The sequence below is a fragment of the Spermophilus citellus genome (genome assembly GCF_964194105.1).
Source record: "Spermophilus citellus genome assembly, chromosome: 2".
Classification (NCBI taxonomy): Eukaryota; Metazoa; Chordata; class Mammalia; order Rodentia; family Sciuridae; genus Spermophilus; species Spermophilus citellus.
Genome location: NC_138183.1, coordinates 48,173,577 through 48,193,502, shown reverse-complemented (window position 1 = coordinate 48,193,502; position 19,926 = coordinate 48,173,577). Strand labels below are relative to the sequence as shown.

Here is a 19,926-nt window from a genome sequence, read left to right as displayed (position 1 = left end):
AACTTATTGAGTGTATATTGTAATAAAATCCAACTTCAATTTATGTAAATAGAACTGTTCTTTTTAAGCAGTATGAGCTTATGATACTTAATGATAATTATATAGATCTATTTATATAAACACACATTGAAATGGTTCTGCTGTTTCTATGTCAATTCATTTGTCATTACTTGATACATAATTCCTTATACTTGTTCTTCTTAGAGTATAAAAATAATGCTTCCCAATTACAATAAAATTAGAATAAAGTCTGAAAAGTAGAAAGAAGATTTTCTTGATCACATAAAATCCCAACATTCAATGGCATTAGATGAACATTTGGTGTATTTCCTCTGGGGATTTTTTTCTATTTAAAGATTTTATTTTATAGAGGCTATTTTTAAAGATATCATTTACATAGAGTTTTGAAAAGAATATATATACATATATAGACAGACACACACACACACACACACACACACACACACACACACACACATATATATATATATATATATATATATATATATATAATTTTCTCTGAAAATACTAATACATGACCATAAAGGTATTTGTGAAAAAAATGTCACTTTGAAAACATATCTTACAAAGAGCATTCACATGGTTTTTAAACAGAAATCTCTAAATATTCACAGTTTACAGTGGTAATGTACCTTTTAAACAAACAAAGCTAAATAAATACTCAGAAAATTAGTACTATTTAACATTCTCATGAAACCCGGGTAAACAATGCCAATAACTCTTTCTTTTCAACAGCTAAATCACCAAGTCCCAAAGCCACCAATACCTCAGCACAACCTTCAAAAGTACATGAAGAGAGCAGAGTTCGAGTGCCAGGTTAAATGGGCTTCTTCCTAACCCAGCAGCTCTCCAGTCATTCCAGTCATTCCACCCCATAGCTCTATAGCCCAGGAGAGGAATGGAAAGACACAGCAGAATATTTCACTTTTCCCATTAGGGTTGTTGCCCGACTTCTTCAAGCCTTGAGACTGAGGTTCAGATCTCTCTGAAGGTCGGGCCCATGTCTCACTCACCTTTGTATAAAGTTATGGCCCAAGCCCTATTAGTAGTTGTTGACTATTGAATAAAGGCCACGGGCAAATGATCAATTACCAATACTTTTAATTTCAAGTAGTGGAAGACCCAAATGCAGTGATTTAAACAAATGAATAGTTTTTTATTGTCATCTAGCAAGAAGTCCAGAGGGAGACAACTCTTGATACTTGTTCAATGTCATCTAGCAATAAGTCCAGAGGGAGACTACTCTTGATACTTGTTCAATATAATATCACCAATATCAGGGCTGCTATTTCTATAATCCATTCAGCCTTCTTCTGATTGCCTCAAGATAGCTGTCTTAGCTCCAATCACAAATCCACACTCAAGGTAGGAATAGGCCTTGAAGAATCCTCAGTAGAATTCCAGTTAAATCTCCACAGTATCATGAAACTTCCTCTAGCTGCAAAGGAGTCTGACAACATGATTATTATTACTGAAGATGGGCCAAAAATGTGGATTGTGTTAGAAAGAAAGGAGAAAAGCATACTGAATAGGAAACTAACAGTGTCTTTCTCAACAAACGTCTTCCTCCCATCTTCTTCAAGTCTTCATAAAAAGAGAAGTATAAGTTGAAAACAGCATAGTAAAATAAGAAAATAACATGCATTCTAAGGCAAAGTACTTCAGGTATGGTTAGTTACTGACACCTGCTATTAAGAACAGCGATTTGATGAATTGAGCGGATTTGGTGAATTTGGTGATGGGCAGATGGAGACAAGGGAAGTTTGAGGATGCATGTGTATTGAGCAATGTGCTCAATATAATATAATGTATTACAAGCCGATATGTCAGGGTCTCTTGCCTTTGGAAGGGGGTCGAATATAGGATACAAATAAACAAATTCATTTGCCAAAGTTAGTTGAGTTATAAAAGCCTTTCTCTAATTTCAATGTGGTTCAATAGTTAATAATTTCAATGTGGTTCAATAGTTTTAAAGAATTTAGAAAGCAAAAATTGGAAAAGGCTCTATATAGCTTACTTTTCATCAGATCACACAGCCTCTGCTTCAAATTTCCAGCAATGAGTTCTTTCTCTCTTACACACACACACTCTTTCTCAGAGAGACTTTTAACTTCTTCTAATCATCAGGAAAGTCTTTCATAACTTGAGCTGGATTTCACATCTTGTTGTTATAAATCCTTTGTTTCCAATATTTTTTAAAAGAGTAACCAGAGTTAGCTTGTCTCTCCTTATATATGTAAGCCCTTTAAAAAAAATCAACAAATTTAAGACTTTATTCTCTCAGCAAAACAACTGAGGCCATGAACTCATCCTTAGTTAGCATGACTTCCAAAGCCCCATCTCTACCCCTAGTTCAACCTAGTGCCCTTCTCTGGGCCTCTGTCCTAATTAATAGCTTTCATTTTATAGTTCCTGAGATGACACAGTACTTTGGAAGACCACTTCAGGGCAGTCACAACCACCCCTGGTATCAACAGTAGAAATTAAATTTATTACTAAAAATTCTACTCTTTTTAGGTTTTGTTCCATAGTTTTGGCTGTAGAAAAAAGATCCTCATGAATCAAACATGTAAATTCTCTTCCCAATATTTTGCCAGATAAGTTCTCTGGATCCAACTCTTCAAGGAAAAAAAAATTCATCAAGGTAAGAAATTAAACCACTGATAAATACTTGGATGAATCAGTTGTTCAGGTGTCTATCACTATACTTTAAATGATAAGGCTCCACTTTGTAAAGAGTTCTCAGGACTTTCCATGTTTCCACTAGGTAACTTCTAGCCATCATAAGCCATTTTTTGGCCCTACTATCCATCTTATTCCAAACAGTATACCACAGACATCTGGTTGACCTTTAAAATTCATGTGGAAAATGATGGTAGAATATTAACATATAGAGTTACTAAATAACAAACACTACCCTGGGCAATTTATATATATATATATATATATATATATATATTTTTTTTTCTCTTCATTCTTCAAACCTACCTTTTGAGGTTTTTAATCATACACCCCCCACCCCCACCACATACTTTTATTAAGGGATTGCAAATCAAAGTCTGTCATGGTTAATTAACTTTCTTTATATCTGTTTTTTGTATTTTAGACACAAAACACATGTTCCTTTCCTACACTAGTTCTCCTAATCTCTGACATCAATTGGTTGTCTAACAATTCAATTCAGTTTTGACACTGCCCAGAGTTAGCACTGACTCCATAGGCTAAAGGTTTAGCCCTATAATACTGCCTGTGCTTCAGATGCCAATTGCAAATGGAGTGCTCAGGCTACCCACACTGTCCAGCTTACTAGAAATCCAAGGGTTCCCTTGAAGTTCCATGAATTTCCTAGAAAAACAGAATCAGAAAAACTTTATACTTAACGATTACCACTAAGGGATGGCCAAACAGAAGAGATGAACAGGACAAGATGATGTAGAGGTGTAGGTTAGCTACATCACCCTCTCCACATGCACCACCTTACCAGCACATCAGGGTGTTCAACAACTCACAAGTTCCCTGTCATTAAAATCTATGGAGTGTTGTGAAGATTTCAGCAAATAGGCACTACTGATTGAATCGCTGGACATTGGGTGAATTCAACTTTTAACCTCTCTTTCCTCACTGGAGGTCAAAGATGGAACTAAAAGTTCTAATCTTCTAATCACCTGACTATCTAGGGTCTCTTCTCCCAGTTGAATCATCTCATTAGCAGACATAAGAAAGTAAATTACAAGGGTTTTAAGAATTCTGTGCCAAAGGAGCTGGGCACAATGGTGCATACCTGTAATCTCAACAACTTGGGAGGCTAAGGCAGAAGGATCACAAGTTCAAATCTAGCCTCAGCAACTTAGAGAGGGTCCCTGAGCAACTTAGCAATACACTGTCTCAAAATAGAGAGATAGAGAGAGAGAGAGAGAGAGAGAGAGAGAGAGAGAGAGAGAGAGAGAGACATGATAATGTAGCTCAGTGGTTAAGCATCCCTTAGTTCAATCCCAGGTACCGAGAAAAAAAAATTCTGTACAAGGGACAAAGACTGAATATTTATTTTGTATTATACAATATTACGTTGTTGGTAGTGGTGGAAACATATTTCTAACTGAGGACTGCATATCACTGAGGCTCTTATTTTTCTACCATTATTTACATATGTCCCCTAACTTCACATGTTGGAAACTTAATGCTTAATGCAATGTGTTGGGAGGTGGGAGATAGGACCTAAAAGACATGATTAGGACACAAGGGCTCCATACTCATGAATGCATCAATATTGTTATCAGAAGAATAGGTTCTACTTTTTTATTAGAGCATTAATAACTATGCATTTGGGGTTCATTTTGACAAAATCATATATGCAAGAATTTTATTTTAAGACCCACCCCCCTTCCCTTTTCCTCCTCTTCTCCCTTCCCCCAGTTTCCCTTCTCTACTCCACTAAATTTCCTTTCTTCTACATATACATAAAGGTGAACCTCCCTTTGGTTCTTTTATATATGAATATGACATAATTCTGTTAAATTCATTCCATTTATCTTTCCCTTTCTCCCTCCTTCTCATTCTCCATCTTCTACTTCACTGATCTTCCCAGTGTCTTTATGATGCCCAATCCCCTCCCTGACTGCCTTCTTTTCTTTGTTTTACTCTAGTTTCAACATATGAGAAAAAACAAGGAATGATTCAGGACCCACCTTGCTCTCTCTCTTGAGCATGCTCTTCCATCTCCTGCCTTGAAACAATGTGCCATTCAGGCCCCCACCAGATACTGACCTCCTGATCTTTCTGGTTGTGGACTTTCTGGTGTCCACAACCAGGAGCAAAATAAATTTCTCTTCATTATAAATTAACAGCAGCACAGAATGGGCTAAGGCGTGTCTTACAACAAACTTCCTTCTGATGAATAAATAAATCTTATAAAAGCTTGAATGAAAGACTATTTTAGTACCAGATATTTTGAGATGCGTACCAAGTAGAAATATCTTATGTCAAAGTCACATCAATCTGAAAACGGGTAATCAAGAAAATGAGGCTTGAGAAATTCGTTTTTCTTATTCTGAATAATCATGCTCAGCACTTTCATTGTCATATTTACTATTCTTGGATAAAGCATGTTGAACAGGTAAGGCCACCCATCATTCTCCATTAAGTGTTAGTCACTCACTGCATTTCACTATGACCTTCACATTCACCAGTCACCTAACAACCCACCCACAGTCACTGTCAGAGGTTTACATGTGGTAAACATGCTTGTTCAAAGAACAAATGGAAACAGGTTTATCATATACAAAAAAAAATTTTTAAACAGTGACAGTGTTGTAGGAAAATAGATGATTATAGTCTGTTATATTTTCACACCTAAACGTACAGCATGCTCTGTGTGAATCTGTTCTTGTCACTCTAAAATCACAGAAGACATTCTTGAGACAGAGACTAGAGCTTTTTGGTGCTACCCCCACTCTATTTTCTAAGAGTTTTGTGGAAATGACTGAACGTAGAATTCAATTTAGTCAGAACAAATGGTTGAAAATTTCTATTCCAAATTTTTTGTCAAGAGGAGAATTTATGAGATTTGTGGCATTCCAATAATGGCAGACACTTTTCATATCTTCATGCTTACAATCAGCTCCACAAGACAGATATCACAGCCCCATTTTACAAATAACAAAACTGAGCTTCAAAGGTTGAGAAGCAAAGCACAGGGAGCCCATGTTCTCTTCACTGCATCTTGCCACACTAAACCCTCCACTCTCAGATCCCTAAGAAAATGGTCAGAAGTCAGGACAAGGAAGAGAAAAACAACAACAACAAACAACATTTGGAGAAACAACAGCTAAAATCTTGTCAGTTCTTCACCGATGTCAATGTCATATTGACATTGTGGCTCCACTCAAAATAACTTGATCTTTCCAAATAACTTGATCTTTCAGCGAACATATTTATTGAGTGCTCCTCTCTATTCAGAATGTTGTAATAGGTGCTGTGGGGAAAATACATAAGCACTACGTGACAAGGTGCCACTCTTATGGCACTCACACTCCAGCTGGGTCAACAGCATGAATGCATGAGACAGCGGGATCCTCTCATGGAGATGCCGTAAAGAAAGATGTCTCCTGCCCAGCTCTGAGCCAGAAAGTGGAAGTGCATGCATTGGGCAGCATCCTCCACAAACAGGGATGACTTCTGTGATCCATCTGGAGTTGTAAAGAGAATACAACTCTGCCAACCTCAGAGTTAACACTAAAGCTTCTTTATCTTACATGGTTCACGTCTACCCACAGACCATTCACTCTAAAGACCTTTATGAGAAAAATAAGCAGCTCCTCTCGGACCTCTAGACAGGTGGCTGATCTTAGTCCTGAACACTTTGTTAACAGGGTACGCACTTCAAATCCTGAAATCCTTGGTGAGAATGAAGCATTCTGAGCCCATTCCTCTGCAAGGAGATATATGTCAAGATCCATTCCAAAAGGTGGAAGAGGATCTGCTTCTGTTTAGCAACATGGTAGCAGGTACCCAGTCAAAAATGATGATGAGAATAAAGTAATCCTCCACCATAAATGATTTCCTGCTACATGTATTTCTAAAACCACGGTGATAGATAGGATGCAGATACTCAAATGAGAAATGGCTGAATTGAAACCTCTGTGTGAGTCCCTCTTTAAGAATCTGCCTAGGTTTATGTTGATATTTAAAAGCCCACTCCCAGAATAGTTGTATAAAGCTGTAGACAATTTTTGTTCAGGTCCCTTTATGACTGACACAAATGATTTGAGTCATTTTGAGACAGTGTTTTGAATAACACATCCTGGCACTTATCTTGAGGGGGACCAGCAATCCTCTGTACTCCCTAATTATCTCCCATGCCCAGCACACAATGCTCATTGATTGGATGCCTGGGTGCTACATACCAGTATTCCCTTAGGAAAGGTGTCAGATGATGAATGACACACATAAACCTTGTGTTCACGTATTTCCACAAAAGTCCACTAAAAATGCTTTCTGCATAGGCATTTAAGGCCTATACAGTTCCATAAAGTCAGAGATTTTTGTTTCCTAATACTCTGTTAAATTCCTATTGGCCTCTTCTGTACTAAATAATCTGGAGTTTATTTTATCATAAAAGATTTAGCTGGATGGCTCTCTGAATACTTTGATTTTCATCCAACAAACATTTACTGAGAAGCTACTCTATTATATATATATATAACCTTGTACTGGATTAGGATAGACAGATGAACAGGGCCCAGCTCCGACCCCACCCTCAGTCACTCACAGCCCATGGAGAAGACGGCAGTACTGTGTGAACAAGGCTCAAAGACAAGGTAATGGGGGGCATGTGGTAGAAGAGCAAAGGTGCCAACAGACCACCCTGCATGGTCAAAAGAAGCCCTTCTTGAGGTAAATCCAGATGTGAACCAGGTCAGGAATGGGGTACGTTTTGGGGAAGAAGCTTCCACTCCTGAGGAGTGCTAACTGAGTCAAACACTGCCTTAACACTGCCTTTCTTCTATTTTTAACTGTTAACAATAATGATCTATGCCATGACTAGTGGAGTCTCAAATTTATTGCTGAATGCCCTTGGTCAAGTGATGTTGCATGTCTAAATATCAATCTCTTCATTTGTAAAATTAATAATAATGCCTAACCCACAGGTTTAAGGATCAATGCAGAAAAATGCATATAAAGCATTTACATAGTCCCAGAACACAATGATCATTAAACAGCTGAAGTTTTTAAATACGAACACTGCTTGTGAATACCTCTCTTGTTTTCACTCCTGGCACATGGCTGTTGTCTTTAGGTATCCTGCCCTCTTAGCTCAGATTGTCCCAGGTTCCTCGAGCTTTTTAACAAGGAATTAGTTAATACCTAAAAACCAAATTTGCTTTCCTCAATAAAGATAAAAGCACTCAGTGATCTTTTGAGATGTGATTCTGCTTCCTGCTTTCCCAATCCTCTGGCTCCAGACCTGATGACTCCCAGAAAGCAAGTATTACTCTAGGATACCCAGAACTAGACTAGAGGCAGACACAGAGAGCCAATGACCTATATAAACTGCCACTAACCATCTGGGTGAGGGAACAGATACGCCCCCTTCTCTGTCAAGGGCAAACCAATAAATTAGGAATGGAAGCAGCACAAATGCGATCTGATACTTTAGGTCTGCAGATGAGCTGCAGCACAGCTAAGTGGCTGGGACCAATGGTAAAGCAGTAATCATCCCTAAAAGGGAGCAGAAGAATAACTAAGCAAGTGTCTACTGAAATAGAGTGTGTGCTTTTTCAAGAGGCTGAAGCTCTAGTTAGGTTGTGATGTATACAAAATTCATTTAAGTGGATATAGAAGGTCATCCTAGGAAACAGCTTGAAATGCCTTCAATCGATATTTCTAATTTGGAGATAGTAAACAAAGGTATTATGCATAAGACCAGGCTTAATGTGTCACCTTATTAAGTATGGGAAAACATATTAAGGAATTGAATTTCAGCTCTTTTGTACTTAAAGTCTGTGGCTGTACTGTAGAAAGAAGGGAAGAGTTAATCCTTAGTTGTGCCCACATGTGCAGTGGCAGCAAAAAGAGGCAGAAAGAACCCTGAACTAGCCTTGAGTACTATTCTTATCTCCATGCTCTCGAACTGTGGGCTCCCTGCCAATAATTGCTTTTTGAAGCCACTAGGAGCTGCTGACTGGATGCATTTCCTTGTTCATCCAAAAGTTATATTTAGAGTGACAACCCCTCGAGATTGGGTGATCTGGAGATTGGCCAAGGGATGTGGTCTTACTCTGATCAATAATCACCTTAAAGGAAGCCTTTCTTGACCCAGGTCAAGAGAGTAAGCTCCATGTTGGGGAGCAGTGATGGAAGAATAGGAATAAATAAGAGGGACTCACTTGTTGCAACACTACAGCACCAGAGCCAGGAGCTCTTGTTGCATGACATCATTTATTCCTAGCAATTATGAAATGCAGGAATTACTCCATTTCTCATGTTCTAAAATAAGTAGTAATATGGCTAAAGTAAAGATTCCAGCCTCAGTCTCCAAAGCTTGCTCCCTGTCTTTCTGTTACTATGGTTCACTGCCTCTGCCCAGAGCGCTCTCTGGCCAGGCAGGGGAACCTCCAGATGGAATAAAGTCCTCTCTAGGCCCTTTCCCTAGAGATGCTGAGAAGATCTGTCGCAGTTTCCTGGTTAAATGAGCCGGGAGGCCTGCTTGGGTTAGAAAGAGACTTGAAGGCAGTCGGGGATTTCTGGGCCTGCCGCAGTGGTTCTGAGCATTTCAGCATGTTTGACAAAAAAAAAAGTTTCAGGGAAAATAGACTTCCTCCTTTGAAGTATGAATCCTTTCAAGAGAAAAGGTATCTAGATAAATATGAATCTAAATTCTTCTCTTTTTTCAAATTCTTGCTAAAACAGAATTAGTAAGCAGTATCCATCTCCAACGGTGTTGGGGAGTGTTTCAGAAGCTTGTAACTGTTAACTCCATTGAATCTGCTCTCTAGGCATTTTCTGCCTGGCTGCACAGCGTTCTTTGGGTCACAAAGGTTGTTGGGAGGAAGGTCTTCCCTTGCCAGTTCTTTCATGGGAAGCAGAACTTCCAGGTTGTATCAGATCTAGAAGGTGGACTCCTACAAGTCCAGATCCTTATACTTTTTCTTAACGCTCTAAACTACCCTCTTACCTGCAGACTCCTGGACCTTTTCTATTTTCCAAATTGATGACCTGTGCCACGCGAGTTTCCTCTGACACATGGCAGACATTGAGATATTTATTCCACATATACTAACCTGGAAAAATAAAATACTGGGATTTATGAAACTACTGGAGCCCACTCTCCCTGCCCCCACCAGGACCATTAAGTTACTAAAGATTGACTTGGATTTTGAATTCTGTTTCCTAGAAACAAGGCACACTTTCCAAGGTTGAGAAAGCAAAGAAAACAAAAACTATATTACAGCAAGAAAAATTTTCAACATATGTAGAGTTTAAAATACCACATATGCCATGTGCAAATAAAGGTTGTGATTGTATTGTTTTTATTTTTGTTTTGTTTAAATAATTTTGGGTCTGGGTATCCTGCATTTCAAATCCTAAAACCAGAGACAAAAGCAAGAAAGCACCCAGCCAGCATAAGGCCTTAATATCTGACTGGGAGCCAGAGAGGCAGGAGCGAGACAGCAAAACAAGTCAATGTAGCATTGCTATTTGCACAGGCAGCTGCAGGAGGACAGCGAGAGCTGCAGATGTGGATGCCTGACCTTTAATCCAAAGAGAGTCTCACTAAGGATTGAAAATAGATCACTTCAGTCTAGTAGGAAGCTTTCAGACAGGTGTGCTGACCAAAAAAGAAAGTCTGGCATTAAATTGTATAGGTAGTTGCTGACCAGAAAAACACAGATTCTAAGGAAAGAGACCAAAACAACCAGGTCTTCAAATAACTTTTTGGCCATAGGGTTAGGAAATGGGATTTCAGATGTCAGTAGAGGACTATATTGTCAACAATGCAAGATCTGGCCTCCTTCACAGCTTGTGGAGCTTGGTAAATGCTATGGTTTAAATGTGTCCCTTCTAAAATACAGGTGTTGCCACTGTGACAGTATTTTAATGAGAGCCTGTAAAGAGGTGACAGACTGGAGGCTTCCTCCCTCCTGAATAGGATTAGGTGTCCTTACCAAAAGACTTAATGAAGGGTGCTTAGTCCTTTTTGCCCTTCTGCCTTCTGCCATGTGTGGATACAATGTTCTTCCCTCTGGAAGATACAGCATCAAGGTGTCATTCTGGAAGCAGAAAGCAGCCCTCACCAAACCGCTAAACCTGCCAATCCATTGAATGTGGACTTCCCAGCCTCCAGAACTGTGAGGAAAATAATTTTCTGTCCTGTATACATTTCCCAGTGTCAGGTATTTTGTTATATAAGAACAAAAGGACAGAGATCTAGTAACATGTGTCGATTTCTATACATGAGTTTAGTATGGTTTACTTTTCTGTCCCAAGAAGAATTATATGATCATCAATAAAAATAGTAGCTTTTAATATTAAAAAAACCCTGATATTCCTCAAAATGTTATATGTCAGGCCTGGTACAAGTACCTTATCTCCTTTATCTCTCTTAATTTTGAGATTGATATTAAAAATAAATTAAAATTATCCCCATTTTACAGATGAATACAGTTTAAGCAATAGTCCTGCATGTCCTTACTCTATACTCAAACCTAACTCTGTCAGATTATAAAGCCAACGCTCCTTAATTAAAATAAAATATTATAGAGTAAGTTAAATATGAATTTGCCTCCTTATTGTACCACTTACTAGTTATTTGACCTTGGGCAAGTCAATTTGTGGTAGTCTCACTACTCTATTATGTAATGATATGATTAGCCTGCCTCTTGGGGTCATTCAAGAAGATTAAGTTAAATAAGAATATTTATTTTAAACATTTTTTCAAAGTAGCTGGTTCATAGTTAGTGCTCAATAAAACACTAGGTAAATATGTCTTCCAATTCTCCTTTTCTTAAGTGCCACATATAGTAGGGGTGTGAAACTAGGAGATAATGTATCATAACAAAAGGGGGCCAGGCGTGGTGGTGCATGTAATCCCAGAAGCTTGGGAGGCTGAGACAGGAGGATCACAAGTTCAAAACCAGCCTCAGCAATGGTGAGGTGCAAAGCAACTCGGTGAGACCCTGTCTCGAAATAAAATACAAAATAGGGCTGGGGATGTGGCACAGTGGTCAAGTATCCCTGAGTTCAATCCCCAGTACCAAAAACAAAACAAAAAGGCAGGGGAGTTAGTCCTAGAGAACTTAACCTCCAAGGATATCCCTAGAACACTGTGAGATAAGACTCATCAGTTAGAGACCTTTAAAGAGGATAAATGTAAACCCACAAGGAATTGGTCAAGAGGAAAATAAGGAACAAAGGAACAAGTACTTGGCACATTTTTGAAGAAAATTAGGCATTCAAATCCATCTGCTCAATTTCCAACAAAGTTAAAAAAAAATCAACAGAAGGCTAGGTCTGCTCTAATAGCTGGATAAGAATGAAATACAAACTGGAAATACCATGTGGCATCACACAGCAGGCTAGGGAGGCACCAAGAGAACCAGCACTTGCCCAAAGAATGATGAGAGTAACCTGTAGTAAATCTCAGGGAAATGCTGGAGAAGCAGGTACAATCTAAGATAAGGGATAACGGGAGGGGGACTCTTCCATTTCCTTCTGAATACTGGGCCTTGCTTTTGTAAAATATTGAGTGGGGACTGGACTCAGCTGCACTCTGCCCTTTGATTTCCATACGCCTGCTCACATGTGTGCTGCTTTAACTGCCAGGAACCCAAGCCACCAATTGCCAGGGAGAAAAGTCATAGAAAGGGTCTTTCTTCTTCTCTATCTTCCAGTTTAGAGTAGGCAGAAAGAAACTGACTGCTATAATTCATTTTTATTTCTATATGACAGAGAAGAATAATGGTTCAATTCCTCTCAATCCTTCCTAAATAGTAAGGAAAGGGAAGTGCACCTGTTTTCACTCATAGGCTAGTAAAGAAAAGATGATACCCTAAATTAAAAAAATCTTCATCCCTCCACATCTTGATGATTTACAGGTTTTTTTTTTTAAATCAATAGACTGCTTTTAGAGAAACCGTAGGCTTATAAAAATAGTAAAAAATACAGTTTTTATATATATTCCCTTTCCTCCCCTCATACACAGTTTCCATATAACAAACATCTTACATTTGTTTCAATTGTGAACTGTTATAATTTAGATAAATACCCTTGAAGGTCAATGGGTTGAAGGTCTGTATCCTTTAAGGACATGCCCTTGAAAGAAATATTGAAACCCCAGGTCCTTCATGTGTCTCTCTTTCAAATCTTGGTGATGAGTTGAGCAGCTTTGCTCTACCGTGGGCTCTCTCCCATAATGAACTGCCTTCCCACAAACCTAAATTAAAAGAGCCAACTGAGCATGGACAGAAGTCTTGAACCAGAAGCCAAAATAAACCTTATATTTCTGTAAGTTGGTTTATCTCTGATATTTGTGGTATGACAAAATGGTGACTAACATAAGAACCAATAGACATATTACTGTTAGTCTAAGGTAACGTCAGAGTTCAGTCTTTGTGTTGTGTAGGTCTATGGGTGTTAAAAAATGTTTAATGACATTTACTTTCCATTATGGCATGATACAAAATAGCTTTGCTGCCCTAAAACGCCTGTGTGCTCTATCTATTTAATCCTTCCACCCAATCCCTCTCAATCCCTGATTTTTGTTTTTTGGGAATTTTGTTTTGTTACTATCTCTGTAGTTTACCTTTTCCAGGATGTCACAGAGTTGGAATCATATAGTTTATAGTCTTTTCACACTGTTTTTTTTTTTCACATAGTGCCATGCATTTAAGGTGCTTTTGTGTCTTTTCATGTAAGTTTGTTGTTTTTTTTTTTAAATTGACAACTTTATTAGCTAGTATTTAAAGTACTATGTTCTCAGGTTAAAATTAAAATAGGGGCATCTACTTTAGAGTTTACTCAGCTATCAAATAACAATAACAATAAAATTGTTGGTTTAACAAAATCTTGACTTCATTTAATCATTTCAAACCTGTATTCTAAGACGGTTGTTTATTAATATCAGTGTAAACTAGGTCACTGGAAAATGAGACTGCAAATGGACTTTAGGTATAATAAGGGCAAATGTAAACTTTATTAGTGATCTCTTCTTTTTATCTGCCCAGTATCCATCCTTCTTATAAGAGCAGCTTGGTTTTCTGTGATGAGCAGGCTCCCCTCAGCACCACTAGGTTCATGTGGTATACACAGGGAATGTCAGCAACATTTGAGTAAGTGGGAACAGTATTTTTCATCACTTTTCCTGTGGTAACTGATTTAGAAATGTGTGTAATCCAAGACAGACCAATAATACAGAACTCTTGCTGGAACTACCAGGAAGAGGAATGTCATTCCAGTGGAATCAGAAAGCTGGCAGAATATAAACCTTAAGCATCAAAAGTGGCCATCATTTTGCCTGAGAATGAAGCCAACTCAGAATATTACCATTAATGGAAGGAACTACTATTATATCCTACACACGATCCTCACAATGTGCCAGTGTAGAGATTAAGTGCATTGCCCATGCTACATATAACTGAACTGCACAGGTTGAACCTGAGTTCATATCCCTCATACCATGTACAGTATTTATCATAAAATTATGGCCGAGAGACTGTTCGAAGACAATTATTTGAGCACGTATAACCAGACTGGCCCTGCAGTGTACATGCAGATCCTTCACTGAGATAATTCAATAAATTATTTTCCTTTTTGCCAATTCAATCTGGATTTGTTTATATCGTGGAAACTAAGAGGCCTGACGATATTCCAAATTCATCATTGTGTTTACTTACTACAGAAAGTAGATAGAATCTAAATGCCCAATGACAGAGGTTAAATGATTCTGTAAATAAGAAATGTGTGTACCATCAAAGGAACCAGTATACTGTGATGATTGGTGGGGAAAAAAATGACAATTTCATTTTTTTCCTAAATTTTTGAAGTTTTTAACAATAATGTTTTAAAATTAGAGAAGAAAAAGGTGGACTTTGTAACATATGAAAAACTCTTACATCCAAACAACAAAATTCATTGGCTATTATTTAAATTAAACCAAAGTTAAACTCAAAAATCCATTTAATCACACAAGGTAAACTACATGATGATGACTATTTTTCCTGTACTCACCATTATATTCACAGTAGCTTCCTCAGTACCTGGCACCTAAGTGTTTGCTGAATGGAAGGTGAATGGAAGGTGAAGAGAAAAATGAACAAGTTTTCCTGTATTTTCACTGTACTATATTTATTCTAGGAAAGTGCTTACAATATAATGAATAACTTGAGACAAATCACTGCTCATGCTAATTCTATTCCACTTTAAGAATTATAAAAAAGGAAAAAAATTAATATGCTTGTGTTGTGGTTTCACCTGTGAATTATTTCTATTATATGTCTGTATATTCATGTACATGTATATTTTAATCAAAGCACAATTTATTTTATTTTATATTTTGATTTACTGTCAAAGCCAAAAAAATTGAGATCTTGTTTAAAAATATTTTGTTAAAGTAACTTAAAAACTGTCCAAATATTTTCATGTGATTATTATTTAGCAAAACATTCATTTTTAACTTCTAAGTGCAAAAATGCAGAGAAAAGGAGCAAAGTACATCTTGATATGTACTCCTGTATTATTACTATGCTAAAGACCTCTGGTATTTCATAAAACTACCAATATTCTTGCTGAGAACATAAGCTCTGAATCAAAGACTAAAGAAAGAGATCCGGGAAATAATATTTTTCTTGCCAGGTGTCCCCTGTAGTTTCCAGGCCTCACTTCTAAGCTGTCTTAAGCAATTTTTACTTTTTAAACCTAAGAAGTCAACTGTGAAGGGGTCTAACAGCTATGGACTGAACCTCTTGAAAACTGGCTTCAGAGAAAAGCTTAAAATTACAATCTTAAAGTTTAAACAGGGCCTTATCATTGTCAGACTATGATATTTTATCATCTCTGAAAATAAATCTATACACATCCCAGTGTACCCCAACTCTTTCTTGATAGTCATATGACAAAAACTCTCCTTTATTCCTGATATTAAAAATTGAATGCAATAATTTAAAATATTTTATATAATATATTTAGAATCATGTGGTTTACAGTGATTAGAATTTAGTCATCTCTCCAAAGGAAGAGAAGACGTTGACTGAGAAGTACCAGCCTTATAAGAGACATCTAAGTACCATACTTAGGATGACTAATATTAAGAATTTGTACATAATACAGTTTTCCTCAAAGGAAACAATTTTACTTTCTAAGGAACATTCACTTCTGACATCTCAATTCCTGATTTCAGTGGCTGTACACTATGTACCTCTATGCCACACTTAGGACAAGTAAAGTACATGTCAAATAAGAAACTACTCTTGGGCTGGGGATGTGGCTCAAGCGGTAGCGCGCCCGCCTGGCATGCGTGCGGCCCGGGTTCGATCCTCAGCACCACATACAAACAAAGATGTTGTGTCTGCCGAAAACTAAAAAATAAATATTAAAAAAATTCTCTCTCTCTCTCTCTCTCTCTCTCTCTCTCTCTCTCTCTCTCTCTCTCCTCTCCCACTCTCTCTTAAAAAAAAAAAGAAAAAAAAGAAACTACTCTTAACACAGTAATAACAGAAGATATGTTCACATCCTATGGTGTGAGGCATGGTGGGCCACTCTCCACACAAAGAACATTCTTTGCCACTGGTGGCTAATGTACTGTCACTATTAGAAGCACCAGTAAGAGGGATACACCATGAGGATAACTTGGCTTTCAATTTCTGGATATTGATAAGTGGTAAGAGAAAAATCAGAAACTCAGCAAAACCATGCCAGAGAAGTTCCCTATTCATGTACTCAAAGCCAACTTCTCGGACATTTTGGGGCCTGCAAAATACAGAATGAATGCCTAGAAGACGTTCTGTCAAAGTTGCAAACTTTCCCCGTTGAAGGAAAATCAAAAAATTAATTAACCCACCTAATTTCAAAAGTCCAACCACAAAATTCGCACACTGTTTAAGTTTCCCAAAGGATGCTAAATGATGGTTTCGAAATAAATCGTAGCATCGTTCTTCTAACCACCTCCCACCAATGGTACAGACAGCGTACCAGATTTTCTGGTTTTTACTTGGTGGCTGATATCTCAGGCTCGGGGAAAAATTGTCTTTGTACTGAATATTCAAAACTGACTGTCCCACAGTAGCATTTTTAGAGTAGATAGTGAATCTCCACAAGAAAAGCCACAAGAACGCTTTCACTTCTGGTTCAAAGCGAGCAAGCAGGCCTGGCTTAAATCCATGAAAACACTGAGTAAACTGGGACCAAACCAGCTGCTCCAGGGCCTTGTTTAGTTCCAGCGCATCCAACTGACTTATTCTGAGTACTCTGCCTGTACTCTTTGTATTCTCTTCTCTGGGTGCCATGTCCTCTCTGAAGGTCTTTGGAACTTCTTTCTCTCTCTTTTCTCTCTTCTTTCTTCCTTTCTTTAGTTCTCCCTTTTCTTTTCTATTACTTTTTGTTTTCTTTTTGGCCCTCCTCATGAAAGGAATGACAGCTTTTCCCCTTTCCTGCAGCTCCTTCAAGACTTGACAGCCCTCTACTATGGCAATGGAGACTTTTTCCACAAGTTCCTCTGTGAAATCCTTGCCTCATACGTGCTGGGACCTTAGGAGTCTGTGAAACGCCCACGCTCCACGTAACTTTTTCTGAAACATACTCTGGAAAGCTTGGCTTTTTCCTAGCAGAATGTGGGTTACCCCGGGCTTCCGGAGCGACTTTTTTTTTTTTTTAAACAACTTGGCATAATAGAGTTAACTAAGTCATTGTATTAATCTGCTTTCTGTTTCTACCAAAAGAAATAGCTGAGACTAGGTGATTTGTAAAGAAAGAAGATTCACTTAGCTCACAGTTTTGGAGGTTCAAGGGCATGGTGCTGGCACCTGCTGGGCTCTGTCAAGGGTCATAAGGTAGGCAGCAACACAATGGCAGAAGTGCAAACAAGAGGGATCGCGTGGCAAGGGAAACAGCACAAACAGATACAACTTTTAGCAGGATGATCTTTCATTAATCTTAAAGATTCATAACTCTCTTTGAAGAACAGGGCCTTAGAGTTGCCCAAAGCCTAATTTTCTTCCTGACTCCCCTCTTCCAAGGAGACTGAGGTCCTATTTCCAGACTTTTTTCTTGACAGAAACCTTAGGCCAGGGAGTGGCCAGGCTTGCTCCTTTATAATATTTCTCTCCTGCAGAAGCTAACTTACTCTCTGAGACCAGCAATAGTCCCTGCTGAAGGTGGAGCTCCAATGACCTAATTACATACCACTAGGCCTCACCTCTTAAAGGCTCTAACCCCCTCTGGTTCTATCATCAGACCAAGGATCAAACTATTTTTAAAAAATATTTATTTTTTAGTTGGACACAATACCTTTGTTTTCTTTATTTATTTTTACATGGTACTGAGGATTGAACCCAGGGCTTCACACTTGCTAGGCAGCACTCTACTGCTGAGCCACAACCCCAGCACAAAGATCAAGCTTTTGACACATGAGCCTTTGCAGGACACAAACAATATCCAAAGCATAGCAGCCATATGTGTCTAAATATCAATATATATGTACATAGATAAAAATAGAGATCTATACATTTATACCTATCTATAGAGATATACGTATATCTATCTATATCTCAGTATTGAAAAGTCAGCAAAATTACCTTTGACATTTAGGCTAGAAGAAAGTCTAAACCACAGTGAGTTCCCAAAATCTTCCCTCAGCTTCTATTTCATAAGGTAGCAATTTCCCACCAAGAAAACCTTCTTCATATCTGCCCTAAATTCACAGAATACTTTTAGATTTCACTAAGCATACTAAAGAAAGAGAATTATTCTTGTTCTCATTCAATAGGCATTTATTGAGCCATGCATGTGCGTATCCTTAAAAATCTAAAGTCTTTGTTCCCCCAGTGTCTTTTGCAGTCTTTCAATTTAAGCCTTTTTTTTCATCTTGTCACTCCTCTTCCAGAAAAACATCAATTATACCTAGTTGCCAAATATATCAAGTCAAAATCTCATGCCAAGCACTCAAGGTTCTACTATATTAACTTACCTAATCATCTTCCGTTTATTTCCCAAATATGTTTACAATTGCCACAATTTCATATGACAAGGACTTCTTTTGTAAAGGGAGATTTAATAAACCAAGATCATGCTATGGCAATCCATCTGCTAAGACATGCATGTTCCCATCTGGTGCCTACCATCATTGTCCTTGTTCCAACTGGGAAGCTTCTCCAGCTCTGAGCAGGAACGTTTTGCAACTTTGCACTCCATACCACAAAGGGACAGGACATTCCTAAGCTACCCATACCTGCCTGGGCACCTCCTGCAGCCATTCTATTAGCTAAGACATATTGGCCATAGTAAAAGACATCCTGTCTCCTGGGTCTGACTCCCTGGAAAGCAAGATAACCAGCAGAATCTCTCAACTTCCCAGAACTTTATCTGCCTTAAACTCAGAGTTGATTCTGAAACCCAAAATCTGACCTATTCTTTCTGCATACAGACTATAGAATAGGTGAGGAAAAATGCAAATTTCATTACTGCCTGAAAGAGAATTATGGTAAATTTAATAGAAAATATGGGGTAAAGAAGCATAGTTGTAATATTTCAAAACATTATTCCACTATGAAAGTAGAAAATTCTAGGTTTGTCTCTGCTTTGGCTAATTAAGGAGTGACCTTGCTGAGTCACGGTCAGTTTGGATCTCTCTCCCTCCCTTCAGTGATATTATATGAGTTCTCCTGGAACCACAGACCTGCATTACTTGGTTGAGGAGGAGTGGGTGGATATATTTAGAAACATTCAATAATAAAATCACTTTCTACTTACTTTCTGTAAACACATCTTAATGATAGAGTTCCCTTCAATTCCATTAAAGCAATTTTAATGAAATCTGTTATCTCAGCTTCTTTTAAGGAGATATGTTCCCAGTAATTCTATTTTAAGGGGGCTATCTTTTTTCCTAGTGCTTCTTGAGAAACACACACACACACACACACACACACACACACACACAGTTTTCTGTGATCTCTCCACAAAGAAATGAAGTAGTGGTGAAGGGAAGATAGCAGAGGTAGACAAGAAAATAGCACGCAAGGGAAGAGGCTATTTCTTTTTAAGTCCTCAGGAAAAAAGAATAAACAAATAAACCTTTTTACGGTGTAATCTTTAACCTTAAAGAATCATGATTCACTTTTCAAGATGAGCTCTTTGGACTACCCTTCAAGGGCCCATTGTCTTACTGACATCCCTATACCAAGGAGACAGAGGTCACAT

General features: G+C 38.0%; 1 protein-coding gene across 1 annotated transcript; it reads right to left on the bottom strand.

The window, feature by feature from the left end:
• Positions 1-15,041: 15,041 nt before the first annotated feature.
• LOC308642274 (peroxisome biogenesis factor 2-like) lies at positions 15,042-17,350 on the bottom strand. The gene is made up of 2 exons (XM_081281123.1): positions 16,218-17,350; positions 15,042-15,988 (listed from the first exon to the last, which is right to left on the bottom strand). Exons 1-2 carry the CDS (start codon positions 17,133-17,135, stop codon positions 15,872-15,874), a joined length of 1,035 nt encoding a protein of 344 aa, XP_081137249.1. The 5' UTR covers positions 17,136-17,350; the 3' UTR covers positions 15,042-15,871.
• Positions 17,351-19,926: the final 2,576 nt, after the last annotated feature.

Bases quoted from the DNA above. Each gene is read 5' to 3' on its own strand.
- LOC308642274 (XM_081281123.1), bottom strand. From the start codon at position 17,135: ATGAGGAGGGCCAAAAAGAAAACAAAAAGTAATAGAAAAGAAAAGGGA. The intron at 15,989-16,217 runs GTTAAGAGTAGT...CCACATCCCCAG, and splicing joins ATATCTTCTGTTATTACTGT to CCCAAGAGTAGTTTCTTATT.